This window comes from Malania oleifera, chromosome 3 (genome assembly GCF_029873635.1).
Source record: "Malania oleifera isolate guangnan ecotype guangnan chromosome 3, ASM2987363v1, whole genome shotgun sequence".
In the NCBI taxonomy this organism is placed as follows: domain Eukaryota; kingdom Viridiplantae; phylum Streptophyta; class Magnoliopsida; order Santalales; family Ximeniaceae; genus Malania; species Malania oleifera.
Window position 1 is genome coordinate 50269030 of NC_080419.1, and position 16449 is coordinate 50285478.

General features: G+C 37.4%; 1 protein-coding gene across 2 annotated transcripts in view; it reads left to right on the forward strand.

The window, feature by feature from the left end:
- Positions 1 to 3092: 3092 nt before the first annotated feature.
- Positions 3093 to 16449, forward strand: part of LOC131151732 (uncharacterized) — a 33193-nt gene continuing 19836 nt past the window's right edge. Inside the window, exons 1-6 of one of the 2 annotated variants that reach the window (XM_058103126.1) lie at positions 3093 to 3623; positions 3745 to 3837; positions 4522 to 4626; positions 6476 to 6628; positions 7381 to 7479; positions 7555 to 7689. In XM_058103126.1, the coding sequence (XP_057959109.1) occupies positions 3273 to 3623; positions 3745 to 3837; positions 4522 to 4626; positions 6476 to 6628; positions 7381 to 7479; positions 7555 to 7689 (936 nt within the window). In that variant the 5' untranslated portion in view covers positions 3093 to 3272. The remainder of the gene's footprint in view (positions 3624 to 3744; positions 3838 to 4521; positions 4627 to 6475; positions 6629 to 7380; positions 7480 to 7554; positions 7690 to 16449) is intronic. The other variant, XM_058103127.1, reaches the window with a different exon arrangement.

The following is a 16449-nucleotide window of genomic DNA, read 5'->3' on the forward strand; positions in this document are numbered from 1 at the left end:
GAACCTTGGCGTTGAAAACATCTCAATCGACTGAACATAGGAAAAGTTAGAACGTAGTGTTCAAGGTTGACCGAACTCCTATTAAGGACTTCTCCAACAACTCGGGCGCCCAAACAATTACGTTCAAAACACCCTTGGGCGACCGAAAGTGCAAGTTCGGCAGACCGAATTTGAGGTCAGGCGACCGAACCTTGAACTGGTTGGAAAATTGCCTTAGCCAATAGACCGAACATATTTTTAGACACCCGAACATGAAAATTTTACTTTTTCTCACGTGTCTGTTCGAGTGACCGAACCTATGGCTCGGTCGATCGAAACTCTTGGGTTGACCAAATTTTATCGTGGGTTAATAAGGGTAAATCAGGGTTAATTGGCTTAACCATGTTTTAAACAATTCTAATAATTCCTCTTATGTTCCCAATGGTCAAAATTTTGGGCATCTCTATATATATGAGTTCATTTGCAAGATTAATGCAGAATTAGCAACTTGATTAAGAGTAAAATTCTCTAAATTTTTGAGAGCATATTTTTCAAATACCAAGCCCATACACTCACTCATTTGTTATTCTTTTGATAAATCCAACCTAGTGATAGTGCCCTTGAGTGATTCTACATTATTTCCTATTGCTCAAACTCTCATCGGAGTGATTGCTTGATTGTTTTCCTATTGAGAGTTTAGCTAAGGTTTTTTCCTCAAGTTTAATTAATAATCATTGTGTGGGGAAAACTTTATAGCTTGTAAGTCTTGACACTTGTATTGTAAGACTTGTAAGCTTGTATTGTGATTGTGCAAAAATCTTTTTTACAAATTTATTTTTCAAATATCTTTTGTGCTAGAATTTTGAGAAAATATTTTTAAAGATATTTTGATTACTCTTGTTGAAAATCTTTGAAACCCTTATTGTGGTTGTTTGATATTGACATACTGTTTCAAAGATTGCTTGGGAATGCACTCTTGCTCTTGATTGAATATTGATATTAGATTGAGTGTTATCACACGTATTGCATTGAGTTTATAGTTCTTATATTGGTGATGTGCATTGATTGATATTGGTACAAATCTGCTCATTGGAGAAGCACATACTTTGTACACAAAATTGTGTTTTGAATTGGCTGTATTCCAGACATGGCCTGAGGGGGTTTGATCTAGCCTATAAGGATTGGTAGGGCCTTCTCCACCCAGCAAGGAGAGTTTATAAAGGTTGAGGTCAGCCCTGGTAACTTGACCTGGTTGTAACCCGTGCCGCTCCCCCAGTTAAGTGAGCATTAGTGGAATCCTCAGACTTACGAGCTGAGGCGGGGACGTTGCCAGTATTGGTCGAACCCCGATAACATATCGTGCGTGTACTTTATATTTCTGCAATTTATTTTCTATACTTTCATTTTCAGCACATGTATGTTGTATGCCTGATTCATTATATGCTGTACATGTGTTGATTAGGTTTACAATTATATAGACAGACCTTAGGTTGTGTATTATTACTACCGATTTAGATAAACCATGGAGAACATTTTTTTCATACCCAATTCAACCCCCCTCTTGGGATTGCACCAAAGTCAACAAAATTAAATTTCTACTGAAGAAGTATGCTTAGAATGATGAGAGGTTTGAAAGAGGGGGAAATTCAGAGAAGGGAAATGTTATCAATAAGAAAGTTAGAATACCAATCTCTAATAAAGTGGCATGGACAATATAATCTTTATGAGGGGAAACTTGGCCACTGTGAATCCCACGAAGTCTCTTGCCCCCATCACACACGCTTTTCTTCAAATCTTCACAATTATTCTACTCATCATTGGAAATTAGAAAAGGCTTTGGGAAAGGGAGAGTTGGGATTTGGGAAAACATATGAGATTAGAGAAAAGAAAAAAAGACAACAATACATACAAATATATATAGGAAAAATGGTCTAAGGGCACCAATAAGCCACAACGTTGTGCAAAAAAATGGTTTGACATTATTCACCTTCTTTTTGTGATTGTCTCATGGGATCAATGAAACAAAGTTGTGGATGAATTTGAATTGCAGAATTATAGATATTGCTACTCTAATGAGTGAAGAAAGTGAAGAAGGAAGCTCCAAAACGATAATGTTTGAGAGAGAGAAAGAGAGAGAGAGAGAGAGGTTTCAAAGCATGTGATTGATTATGAGAGGGAAGATGAGAGGGAATTGGGATGTATAGAAAGAGGAAAAAGAGAGCAATGAGAACAATGACAATTTTATTAATTCTTTTCTACAACATATTTTATGAAAACCTATGAGATTTTATTAATTTCTTTAAGAAATAAATTTAAAAATTTTTAAGGTCTATTTGGTTAAATATTTAAAATATAGTTGGCGTATTGTTGTTTTTGAAAATGAAAACACATCGTATTATGCATTTTTTACAATCAAATGCGTTTGATTAACTACTTTCAAAATTATTCCTGAAAAAGAAAACAGTTAAACCGTGTTTGGTTAAAATTGAATTAATTGGAAAAATAGAAAAAATAATTATCATTATTAGTATTACAATTATTACTGTTATTTGAAAAATATACTATTCTTTATGCTCGTGTCCTCATTGCATTCAAAAAATTATATTGAAAACACAAAAACTATTTTAATTTATTTCGTGAAAACTTGTGCACTATAGGGGTGTTTTTGAATATATATATTTTTTTAAAAATAATTTACACCCGTTTGTAGATTCAAAAGACTATTATAAATACATCTTGGGATAAAATTTTTTTTAGAAAATTCTAAAATAAGGATGCCTATGTCAATATGCTTATATAAAGTAAAGGCAAAAATGATGAGGTGATGAAAGTAAAATAGAGTTGCACAAACTAGCTTTTGCCTTTTTGGTCAGCTAATATGATCTCTAGTGAGTTGGATGTTTAAACGGGCTCTAAAAAATAAAGAGCCCGTGGTATTCTCCCAACTCCCAAGTGTCGCTGCTTTACTTCAGCTAAAATCATAACTGCGTGGTGGCTCCTGGGCCGCGGACTAGCTGTCACCCCGCAGGTTACAGCGCCACGTAGTGACAGTCCGACTACGTGGCCTATCGCAATTGCCCCTTAACCTACTTTAACTAACCGTCCAGTCGCGCGATCGCATACCAAAGATCCCCTCTCTCTCTTTCTCCCCCCGCTGGGGAAGCGCGACGTTTCCAGAACGAAGGAAGCCGAGTCCGCTGTCCAAACAAGCACGCACCTGACAGAAGCTGCAGGAGAGGAGGCAGCGAGTGCGATCTCTCCCAACGCTTTGTCACTCCAGAAGCTATTTGGCCATGGTGAAGAAGCATGTCCCCGACTGGCTCAACAGCTCCCTCTGGTCCTCTTCCTCTCCCTCTCCCTCTCCCTCTCCCTCTCCCTCCCACGACGACGATGGCCTCCACCGCTACGCTTCCAAATCTCTCACCACCGCCGCCCCCGCCACTGCCGATTCCATCTCTACCAGAAACCTCGCCGGAGCCGACGAATCCCTGTTGGAACCGCCGGCCCCGCAACCCCCTCCGGTAACTGCCAGGGAAGTGCCTCGGAAGTCAGAACCCGATGCCTCGCGCAACAGCGATAATGGGAGCTCCTCCAGTTCGCCCTCCGCGGAGGACGTCTCTCGCCAGGCACAGCTCTTGGCCGAGGTTTCTCCCTCCCTCTCTCTCTCTCTCTCTCTCTCTCTCTCTCTCTCTCTCTCTCTCTCTCTTTTGGGGTCCTTTGTTGTTGACTTGGATTTGTTTGGTGTTTGTGTTGCATTGAGTTTAGCTGTCCAGAAAGGTGATAAATACGCGTGAATTGCGGAAAATAGCCTCACAGGGTATACCGGATGGTGCTGGGATTCGTTCAACCGTGTGGAAGGTATAGATTGTTTTTCTTTTTCTTTTGCCCCTTTTTGAATCTGTATGAATTTTATGATTACTTTCAAGAATATTTGATTTCAGGTTTATCATATCTTCCAGTGATGTATTAAAACAGCTTTTTGAACGAGTCGCACATTTTAAAAATATAATGCTTAATTGTGTCTTTTGATGAATTTGTAAATAATATGTTTGAATCAAGTTGAATACTTGGAGACTAATGGACACTTCATTGAGAGGGAGAGAGAGATTTTCATTAAGAGAACGAATGTATTGTATTTCAATGCAAAAATAACTTCCCACTTGTTATGGGACATAGCAGACATAGTTGTTTTCCTTGCTTCTTTTTGGGCACACTTGCTGGGAATTTTTGGGTTTGATCTCCAAATGGATTGGGGAGCTGCACTTCTGTAATTGCTTTAGCTGATTTTTGGAGGATCTCTTGTTCTCCACCTTTTGTAATCTTTCCTTTTTTTTTTTTTCCCTTTAATGAATTTTGTTTTCCTTGTAAGAGCTCAAGCTAAGGTTGTTATTTTTTTTTTGTTTTCTTTTCAGAAGCGATGAGAAGTGCTGTATATAGAATGCTTTTTTTCTTATTTTATTTTATTTTTATTTTTAACATACTGTATGATTAATGTTCCTATGGTAATGGGTTTAACATTTCTGAGTATGTTAATTATGGCAGCTGTTATTGGGGTATCTTCCTAGTGATCGTGCGCTTTGGTCATCTGAATTAGCTAAGAAGAGGTCGCAATACAAACATTTTAAAGAGGACCTTTTGATGAATCCTGTAAGTCATGTATATGATTTCGACGTGTCCATTTGATGTCACCATTTTGTTCTGGTACTAAGGGTGCATTAATTAGACTGAAAAAGGTTTATTGAGAAGACTAAAATGATGATTGAGGAAAAGAAGAGCTATGCATCCAGCAGTCATCCTCTCTAAACTTTATCATGCTACCACTATGGATATGTTTGTGCTCGGTCACTTGTTTCTTCATGTATTATTATATTATTAAAACTCTAAACAATCCAAGAGTTTACTTCTAACCCATTGAGGCCAAAAATTCAAGTACAACTTGCATAACTGGAACCGGACTATGTGATGCTGAATTGCTGAGGCTGATAGTGCGATAGATTGCTCACTTTCTTGCGCTTTAGACTGCTCACTTTATTTCTGCTTATTTAGTTCACTCCTCAGTGTCGGAGAGCCTTCTGTTAAATCAAAGGTGCTTCCCTTTGTTGACTGATGGAATTAGACTAACCCAACGACTGATATTTAGCAGACTGTAGTGTAGTCAAGGTATAAGCTTTAACTAGATGTGGTTCAGATCGACTTCAGTTAATTTGCTTCTTGGATTTGGGTTCTATACTATTAAAACCCTTCCTGCATACTCGAACAATTGCATAAGAGAGGTGGCTTGCCAAGTCCATACTTTCCCCTTGTGATTGCCATTAGGCTTTAGTAACATTAGTACAGTGTCCTTCAAGTAATGCCTACATTCTGAATCTAGGTGGCCTCAATCAAAGTTTTATAAGCATTTGGAAAACTAAGAACCTGTTTGATTGTGTAAAATATTTATCATTTTCCATGTCAAGTTTTCCAAAGAATTATAAGAATGCCACTTGTTTTAGCCTTTAATATTTATACTGAAAACTTGGAAAGGAATAAAAAGATGTTTTCGAAGTTCCCTATATAAATGTCGATAAACTGGTTGGCATTCTTGTAATTATTTAAAAAACTTGAAATGTTTTCTGCAACTACGCAGGCCATAAGGCTCCCAAGATCCTTCTTTTCTTGGCATCCTGGAAGGTCCTTAGGGTGCTATTCTAACTGGGGACACCTTCGTAGGAGAGATGTGGTGCATGTTGACTGGTGTTTCATGTGTTAAAGGGATGGGGAGAGCTCAGATCACTTGCTGCTTCAATGTCCAACTGCCTGCAAAATCTGGAATTTTATCTGGCAGTGGTTCAACATCTTTCTGGGTCATGACTAGGAGCTTAAAGGCCTTTTTCACTGTTGGGGAGCTTAGAGAAGGAAATAGGATATCTTGGAGGTTGCAGCACACTGTCCCTATATTGTGATATGCTTTGGCAGGAGATGAACAGGTGATCTTTTGAAGGAAGGAGCTGCCTGCACAGAGCCTGAAGAGTTCAATTATTCGCACTATAGTTCTGGAATTTTGAATTTTTTACACCAGAGCTCAATTCTTGGGTTGAACTGTTTGATCATTGGCACATTTATAGTTTTTGTTTTCTTAGCTTCTGGCAGTCAGTGGTGCCATTGAATATAATTTCTTATCTCATATATCAAAAAAGAAAAATCTGAGTTTTATAGGCATGAAGCTTCATTTTATTCCAAAGATTTTCCTGTTTCATGCTCCCTGTTCATAGGTGGGTTAATACACGTGCCCACAATTTTCTTACAAATGCCTTTTATGGCTTGTCCTGTGTGGGTGTAATGTAGCTAGCTCCGTGTTAATTGTGAGGTTAATTTTAAATAAGTAGATAGAAAAATTCATAGTTATGTTTGTATAGTGCACTCATTTCCTCTCTCTCTCACTCACTCTCTCTCTCTCTCTCTCTCTCTCTCATATGTAAAAGATTTTAGATTTCTGAATGTTTTTGTGGCTAGTCAGTCAGAAATCACAAGGAGGTTGGAAAAATGTGTGAATTTTGAAAATGATGAATCAAAATCAGAAAGCAGTGGCTTGCTTTCAAGATCAGAAATAACTCATGGAGAGCATCCTTTGAGCCTTGGGAAGACCAGCGTCTGGAATCAGTTCTTCCAGGTATCACATTTTGTGGCATTGGCTTGAGAATTTGTCTTGATTGCCTTACTAGATATCTTTAATGTTCATTACGTAAAGAGTTTTATAATTATGATGCAAGTATTGGAGAAAAATGCCAATTCCTTTTATGATATTGCTGTGATACCATACATCTTAAATCTTATTTATGAGAAGTTCATGTTTTTCTCTTGCTATTGAATCGTTGAATTGATCTTGCTATTGAATCATTGAATTTATGTGATAGTCCTCCTTTTGAGAACTGATGCTCCTGGCATTATTTCTGCTGGATTGGTCGAGCCAACCAACCCAAGTTTACTCCCCCCTCCCCCCGGGTACTCTCCTAATAAACAATGGGAAATGGAATGGATGTTACTGAACATCTTACTCATTGTTGTTCACAATTTTCTCTGGGTAGCTGTTTCTAACCGTAATATACAGATTGGATTCATCTTGTGCTAGCTAATATCTTGCAGAATGTGTTCAAATGTATGTCAATGAGCATCTCTTAGGTTAATACTGCAGCTGCTTTTTCTTGAAAAACCATGCTGTTATATGCATATAATTACCTGCATTTCAATGTTTGAGCATCACGTATTAATATACACCTTGTCTGGGTCATGGAGTATATCTGGGCGTATCACTCTGGTTCAACTATATCCAACAGTTTTTTGTGTCTTTTTTAAGAGGAGCATCTGCTGCACCCCAAACTTGTATATTATTAAACACCAATATTTTATTTTAAATTTTTGTAGGACACAGAAATCATAGAGCAAATTGATCGAGATGTGAAGCGCACCCATCCAGACATGCACTTTTTCTCTGAGGACTCTGCATTTGCAAAATCTAATCAGGTTTCTTATTGTTTACCTGACAATTAATGCTGATGGGAGCGAAATTTCTGAGTTAAATGTTTCTTATTCTCCCAGGAAGCTTTAAGGAACATTCTGATGGTGTTTGCAAAGTTGAATCCGGGTATAAGATATGTGCAAGGGATGAACGAAATTCTAGCACCTCTATTCTATGTGTTCAGAAACGATCCTGAAGAAGATAATGCGGTGAGTGTATGTGATTTCTTTTCAAGTTTCCCTCTTTAATTTATAAAAATTTTGAACGTGTCCATATTATATATGGTTTGTTCATTGGTGAACAGATACTTAAATTTATGCTCTCTTCTATTTGATTTGCATAAGAGAATACTAGCAGCCTATGTAAAATAAAGTGATTTATGAAAGAGGGGGGGGGGGGGGTTGAATGTTAGATATCTGACTAAAATAGATGCATTTTTATGGAGCCTTTACTTGATTCCACTTTTCTGTAAAATCTTTTTTAAAGGTTCCAGTGAGTTTGCAACTAAGTTGAGGATTATGATCACGTGTGGGTGAAAGGAGGGGTCGTCTTGTGAGTTGGGAGGTTAATGGTAAGGGTGAAGGAGGTTTGGGTCTCGGTAATTTGGTGTCTAAAAGCATTGCTTGGTGAGTAAGTGGTTATGGCATTTTCCTTTGTAAACTAATTTGATTTGACATATGAATATTAAGAAAATTGGCTTGCAAGCAAATGGATAGGATGATAATATTGGAGCTAGACTCTCTTATGGAAGCCCATGGAAGTTCATTTCACAGGTATCTTTCTTCTTCTTTCCTCATACTAAATGTAAAGTGGAAGATATCTGGGAGGATCTTTGTCTTGGGAACATATTTTCCTTCTTTCTTTTGTCTTACCTTGTGCCTCCTAACTCTTAAGGCACACATTTCTTTGTTGTTGATTATTGATAATAATGAGGTTTCATGGGACTTTCATTTTGTAGGAACCTTAATAGTTAATAATAAGGAGGTCAAGGAGCTTTCTTTGCTTTTTTGTTGGAGTCCTTTCGTTATTCCTTATTGTGTGGTTGTTTGGGTCTGGAGTTCGGATGCTTAGATTGTTTATGGAAAGCTTAGATTCCTTCAAACATTAAAGTTGATGACCATCCTTAATCAAGTTATCTTACAGATTAGAACTTAGAAGGACTTAGATGGCTCTATTTCCAAGTATTGCTGAGAATTATGCTCATCTTTTTCTTTATTGCTCTGTGGTCTCGGGTTTATTGCCTAGAATTTATGGAACAAGCTTTTTTGTGTTGTTCCAGGAGTGCTGGATGGGCCGTAGTTCTTAGGAGGTTTTTATGCCATTGCTTTTAGAGGTTTCAGGAGGCATAAGAATGCAAAGCGTTCATGGTGGTGTATACTTTTTTGCTGTTTAATGAGGTGACTTGGTTGGAGAGAAATGCTTGTATTACTTGTCACACTTCATCTATTGTTTTGATTTCGGACAATATTGTTTTCTTTGCTTTGTTGTGATTTTTCTCTTCAGGCTGTTTTTGCAGTGCTTCTTTGATCCTCAGCATGATGGTATGGCTTTGTTAGCCTGATTTCTCTAGCCCCCCCCCCCCCCTCCCTCTTTTTTAGGTACTTGGTTTCTTCTTTCTTTTTTGCTTTCTTTGGCTTGTGTTAAGGAGGACTTTCCATCCTCCCTGTATATTCTTTCTTCTCTTAATAAAGATTTTTTTCTATCAAAAAATAATTAACTAATGAAATTTTGTATAAGAGAAAAATCAAAACAATTTTTGAAAAAAATCCAGATCTTAATAGTGAACTATGACAAAATTAGCTGGATGTTTAGAACATTGTTATACCATGACACTTCATTTTAGTTTGTTATCGAGCAGGATAATTTTGTCGGCCTTGTTATGTAATTTATTTTTAGGATTTTTTGAGAGATATCTTTGACCTGTATTCAAATTCATGTGAGCATGTTCCTTATTGAGTATATTTTTATCTTTTATAAAAGATTAAGGCTAGGAGGTGTTGCTTCTGTAAATTGCTTGGTTTGTAGGCATTTCATATTGACTCCATACTTGCAGGATGAGAAACTAAGGAATTTGATTGTGGGATATTGCCTGAATGAAGTGGGACTTGGTGGCATCACAGTGGGTAGAAATTTGTGTGAGACCCTGTGAAACAGCATGATGAAGTGAAGAGTCTCCAGAACCTATTGTTTGGATAAGAAAAGATCATTAAAGAAGAGAGTAAATTACGAAATGTGGAGGACAAGACATCCTCCAAAAAAACAACTAAAACAATACAATAGGCATGGTGTTAAATTTCCATGAAATTGCTGAAATTTCCATCACAATTTTCGCCTTCTGTCACCCTGAAAACCGAAATGGTGGTCAATTTCTGTCTTAAAATTTTTTTGTTGAATTTCAATGAATCATCTGAAATTAATCGTAATCTTAAAAATTTTAGCGAAACTTGTCGAAATTTCGATCATAGAATGAAATTTTATTTGAATTAAAATGTAAGATTTTGATGCGAAGTGATATTTCTCTCTTCATTTATTCTATAATTTTTGAAACAAAAGATTGCTATGAGGGCTTTTGAAGTTGTATGAAAAATTAAATTTGGATAATAGCAACAACATTTTATTTAACCATTTATGTCTAAATTATCTTTATACTTAAAATAAATAATATTTAATTGATTTATGAATTTCATTCATACAAATCAAATATGTTTAATACATATATTATGTTAAGACTATTCCACTTCATACCCAAGATGAATGTATCTAATTTATAAAATATTAGTCCTAAAACTTACATTCTTATGTCTATTAATCATTTCTAAAGTTTCATGAAAGAATTCCATGTTTTGCTACTAATTTGCATCATTTTTTTCAAATCAAAATCGAAATCGAAATTGACATCGAAATTGAGATTTCCATTGAAATTTCCATACTTTTGGACCTTTGATATTTTAGTTGAAAGAATCAAAACCAAAATTTAGGACTTATGACATCTCCTTATCAAAATCTGGGACAACCCAGAAAAAAATAGAAATGAAAACCAAAAAACAAGGAGAACAATACTGAAAAACTAGTCAACAAAAAACGCCAATCGCTCTGAATATCGGAAAGCACACCCCCTTGAAGTTCCCATGACTCACATAGTAAAGAGAAACCAAATAATGAAGCTTCTCCAAACCAATAAAAACGAAATCTTCTTCCCTAAGAAAATATGCGCATCATGTTCCATCCACAGACCCCAAAAAATTTCTTTGTATCCATAGTCCCCAAAAAAACTGCAAAGCAAGCACATTTTGATGATGCTGCCCCTTCCTTTTTCCTACCAAAATTGGGAAAAGAAACTGCCAAAAACTTCTCCACTTGCTCTTGACAAACCCAACTTTCTCATAAATAATCAACTTAATTGTTCCATACCCACCAAGCAAAATTGCAATGGATGAAGAGATGTGAAGCAGATTCTGGACAGTCGAAGCACAGCACAGTAGCACACAAACATCTGGAGTGAGAGCCTTTGAAGGCCTCCTAATCTGCAAGGTGATATTTTAGTATTGACTATATTAAGCACAACCAACCAGAGAAAAAAATTGATTTTAGGGGGAACTTTGACCTTCAAATAGTTTTGTAGAGAGGAAAGGAAGAATTAGTACTAGTCAAAAAATCACAAAAGGATTTGCAAAATCCCTGAGAAATCCAAAGACCAGGATTGACCATCCGCTTCCAAAGAGATCCTACAGTTATTCAACAAAACTAACAAAGAGGATAACTCTTCCATCTCCCTATCATTCAAGGACCTTTGAAAGTGAAAATCCCTAGATGGTGAAGGACCACTCAGATTGACAATAAAAGATGAAATAGATCTGTTTTGCCCTGAGCTCATACGAAAGAGATGAGGAAAAAGTTGGATAAAACTACATTCCCAAACTAAAGATCTTTCCAAAAATGGATATTACAACCCCTATCCAACAAGAAGTTAGTATGGGGAATAAAGAGGGTATAAATATGAGAAATAGATTTCCACGGACATTTTGAAAAACACCTAGGACTTTTAACAACTTTATGCTACAAGGAAGAATCCTCTAGCAGGAACCGCCAAAGCCATTTGACCAAGAGCCGTGTTTTGAGACTCCAAATTTCCTAGACCCAAACTACCCTCTGGTTTAGACCTACAAACCACTTCCCAACTCACCAAATGATCCCTAAAGCCCCCTACCCCAGAGCACAGGAAATCTCTCTTAATTCTCTCAATCTTGCAAGCAAACCCATAGGAATTTTAAAAATATAAAGAAAATACAATAGGATACTAGAAAGATAGGCCTAAGTAAGAGTAATTCTGCCTTTGAGGGAAAACAAAGAGTACCCTTCCATCCATCTAATTGCTTAGACACCCTCTCCACAGCTACATTCTAAAAACTAGCAGACCTAGGGTTACCACCAAAAGGAACCCCTAAATAGGAGAACCGCCAATCCAACACGACGCACCCCACATCTGAGGATAAATCCTTAATGCACTTAACAGGTACATTAATGGCTGCAATACCACTTTTCTCCATATTAATCTTAAGCTGAAACCGTTCCAAAAATATGGAGAAGGCCCAAAATATTCAAAAAACAAAAGGAAGCGTATGATCCTCTAAGAAGAAGATAGTATTTGTTAGCAAACTAAAGGTGTGAAACCATCACTTCCTCCCTCCCCACTCCTAGTGTTGTGTAATTACGCCCTAAGGTTATGAGCACGCATACACACAACGAATACTAAAAATAGAGAAAATTATTAGAGAGAACACGAATTTATGTGGTTTGACCATGTGCATACGTCCATTGAGTCCCTGCGCAATTTTCACTATCAAATGAAAACTGCCTTAGGGTTTCGATGCTCGTCTTCAATATGTATATATAGCCCTATATGAAAATCCCAAAATACCCTCATATGATAATAAAATTACATTGCACCCTGATTCAAATGTACTATATCATACCCCCCATCCCATTTGTAATATACTTCAAGTGGATAACCCCTCTGTATATGAGCCATAACTCAACAATCTCCACCTTGGCGAATACTCATCCTCTTGGAGTGTTCAGACCTGTACTTCCACCTGAAGCTACACATCATTGATTCGACAACTAGTAATATGGAGTAAGTTCAAGAAATGCAAGAACTTATCCTTAGTAACAACCTTTGTTAACATGTTAGCTGCATTTTCTTGTGTAGCCACCTTAACCATCTGAATCTCAATTGTGCCAATCAACTCTTGTCTCTCGTGATATCTGACTACAATGTGCTTTGTTCTAGCATGATAGACTTGATTCATTGTTAAGTAAATAGCACTCTGTCACAATGCAAATGAATAATCTGCTGCTCTATGCCAAATTTAGTTACCAATCCCTTCAACCACATAGCCTCCTTTGCAGCCTCTGTCATTGCTATGTACTCTACCTTAGTGGTAGATAATGCAACAACTGACTGTAACATGGATTTCCAACAAATAGGTCAACCTGCCATGGTGAATACATAACCTATTATGGACTTTCTGTCATCCAAATCTCCTGCATAACCTATTATGGACTTTCTGTCATCCAAATCTCCTACATAATTTGTATCAAATAATACTTGAACTAAAGCTAAATCCTGCCCTGTACGAAACTCAATGCCAAAATCTACAGTGCCTTTCAAGTACCTAAGGACCCACTTCAAAGGAATCCAATGTTCCTTGCCTGGGTTTGTCATAAACTTATTCACCATACTGACTCTATGTGCAAGATCTGGATGAGTATAAATCATAGCATACATCAAGCAACACACTGCATTGGTGTATGGTACCCTTGACATTTCCTCCACATCCTCCTCTGATTGTGGACATTGTGTTGAAGATAGCATGAGATGATTTGCCAATGGAGTAGACACTCACTTAGCATTGCTCATGCTAAATATCTCCAACACCTTAAGCTTCCTACCTTTTTTGTCTCCCCGTATTTCCATCCCAAGGATCTTATTTGCAGCACCAAGATCTTTCATCTCAAATTTCTTACTTAATACGGATTTTAAACGATCGATATCACATATATTCTTTGCAGCAATCAACATATCAACATATAATAGTAGAAAGATAAATGAACCATTAGATAGACTTCTAAAGTAAACACAACAACCATACTCAGAACGGGCATATCCGATACTCATCATGTATGAATCAAAGCGCTTGTACCATTGCCTTGGCGATTGCTTTAGGCCATATAATGATTTCCTTAATCTGCAAATATAATTTTCGTTCCCAGGTTCTGTGAAACCTTTTGGCTGCTACATATAAATTTGCTCTTCTAAGTCATCATGAGGAAATGCTGTTTTAACATCCAACTACTATAAATCCAAATCAAACTGAGCTACCATGGCCAATAAAACCCGAATGGAGGTATGTCGGACGGCTGAAGAACATATTTGATCATAGTTCATCCTTTCCCTTTGTGAGTACCCTTGCCACTAGTTTGGTCTTGGATCGTTTACTGTCCCTTTATGAAATATCATCTTTTTCCTTGAACACCCATTTTCATCCGACTGCTTTCCCTCCCTTAGGAAGTCCCACCAACTCCCAAGTTTGATTTTTATGCAAAGACTCCATATCTTCCATCATAGTTGCCATCCAATTATTTCTCTCAGGGCCAGCAATTGCATGTTGGAAAGTATATGGATCTCCACTACCACTTACTAGAGCAAAGGAAACCATATCGTCAAAACCATATCTCTGCAGTGCATGGGTAATCCGTCTGAGGCTATTTATAGCTACATTGTGGTATCTGATTGCTGCTGATCATGCTGCTCAACTGAGGGCAGCTTTGGTTGCTGGTCCTAAAGTTTACAAAGCTTCACCTGCACCTTTAGCTCCTTCTTGTTAACTTTATTGTCTTGTTCATCTTCTTTGTACCCTAGCATTGATGCCTTAGCGAACACCACATCTTTGCTCATAAATACTTTCTTATCCTCTGGATCTCACAACTTGAATCCTTTAAGCCCCTTTTCATGGCCACTGAAGATTTAGGGTCTAGTTTGGATCGAAGCTCACTAGGCATTTGAGTTTATGTTGGACAACCGAACATCCTCAATGTAGAGCAGTCAACCTCATGACTTGTCCAAACTTCCTCGGTTTCTTTATCATCAAACTTTGCAGAAGGTGGCCGGTTAATAATATAACAAACCGTGTTGACTGCATCTGCCGAGAAATACTTGTGTAATTCTGCATGTAATCTCATACTCCTAGCTTTCTAAGTAGGGTCCTAATGTCCTATTCATTCTTTTAGCCACCCCATTCTGCTATGAAGTTCGACGAGCTGTAAAATGTTTGACAATTCCCTCAGAACTGTGGAAGTTCAGAAACTGATCAGACTTGTATTCTAGCCCATTATCTGACTTGAGACTCTTCACTGACGTTCTTGTTTGTTTCTTAAGCTCCGTCTTCTATTGCTTGAATTTGGAGATACCTATGACTTTTCCTTCATGAAGTAAATCCAAAGCTTCCTAGAGTAATCATCAATGAAGCTAACAAAATACTGAGCTTCGTTCCTAGTTGGTACCCCTGTAGGCCCCGAACATCACTGTGAACATAATTCAAAATACCTTTGCTCTGTTGCGAAGACCACATGAATTTCACTATGCTCTGTTCACCCAAAACACAGTACCTGCATAAATCAACTCTGCACTCCTTCAACCCTTTAAACAATTTTCTCTTATGGAGTTCCATCATACCCCGCTCACTCATGTCTTAGGTGCATATGCCAGGGCTTAGTATCAACTGTGTTGGTATTAGATGAAGCGACTGCTGCACTACCGACAATTATACTGCCTATTAAATGGTACAGATTGTTATCGACTCGTTTACCCTTCATAACAACCATAGAATCCTTTGACACCGTTTCGATTCGACTACTAGGAGTTGCTGAAATCCAATGCAAAGTCTTTTTTAAGTAACCTAGAGAATGCAGGTTCTTCAGTTTTGGAACATGTCTAACATTTTTTTAATGTTCTAACAATGTCATCAAACATTCTAAATTTCATAGTATCAACGCCAATTATAGGACATAGATGATCATCCCCAAGAGCTATTGACCCACCATCACATTCCTTATAAGTATCAAACCACTCCCTATATGAAAATAATGAAAGGAAGAACCAGAATACGTAGTCCAAATAACCTGAAAAAAATTATTACCAGAAGCAACTAGCAAGAGCTCTTCATCGTATGAATTATCTGCCTGCACGCTTGCTGAGCTTGAAGGTCGGTCTTTCTGTCTTCATCTTTCTTCCATAGAGGATAATCCCACTTATAGTGCTCCTTTTGTTTGCACTTAAAGCACTCAAATGTTCTTGGCCCTTGATCTCGACTTTGTTTTGTCCCTTTGCTTATACTTCTCTTTGGATTTCCCTCTCCTATGTTGAGTCTTTTTCTAGCCTTGTTTGACTCGAGAACCCCCAGAAACCTCTTTATAGCTTAGAATGGATTCCTTGTATATAGTGTTATAACCAAATGTTCAAAACTTCAAATGAAGAAGGAAGAGAAGATAACGATATCCCTGCTGTATCTTCATCTTCAATCCTCACATCCACTTTGAGCAAATAGTTGAGAATCTGAATGAAGTAATTCATATGCTGATTTAGATCCCCACTTGTAGGCATATGAAAAAGAAACAACGACTTCTTCAAGAGCAATTTGTTAGTATTGCTCTTCAACATATATAGGCTCTCCAACTTCGTCCATAAAACGCTTGCAGTTTTCTCCTCCATCACTTCGAATATGACAGAATTTGCTAAACAAGATTGGATATTACTAAAGGCGATCTGTTCTAGTTCTAGCAAATCATCTTCACCCATATTCTTCGGTTTCTCTCTTGTCAAAGCCCTATAAACTTTTTGTTGAACCAACAGATCAGTTACCCATAGCTGTCATAGGCTGAAGTTCCCTTTACCATTGAGTTTGGTCTTCACCCCA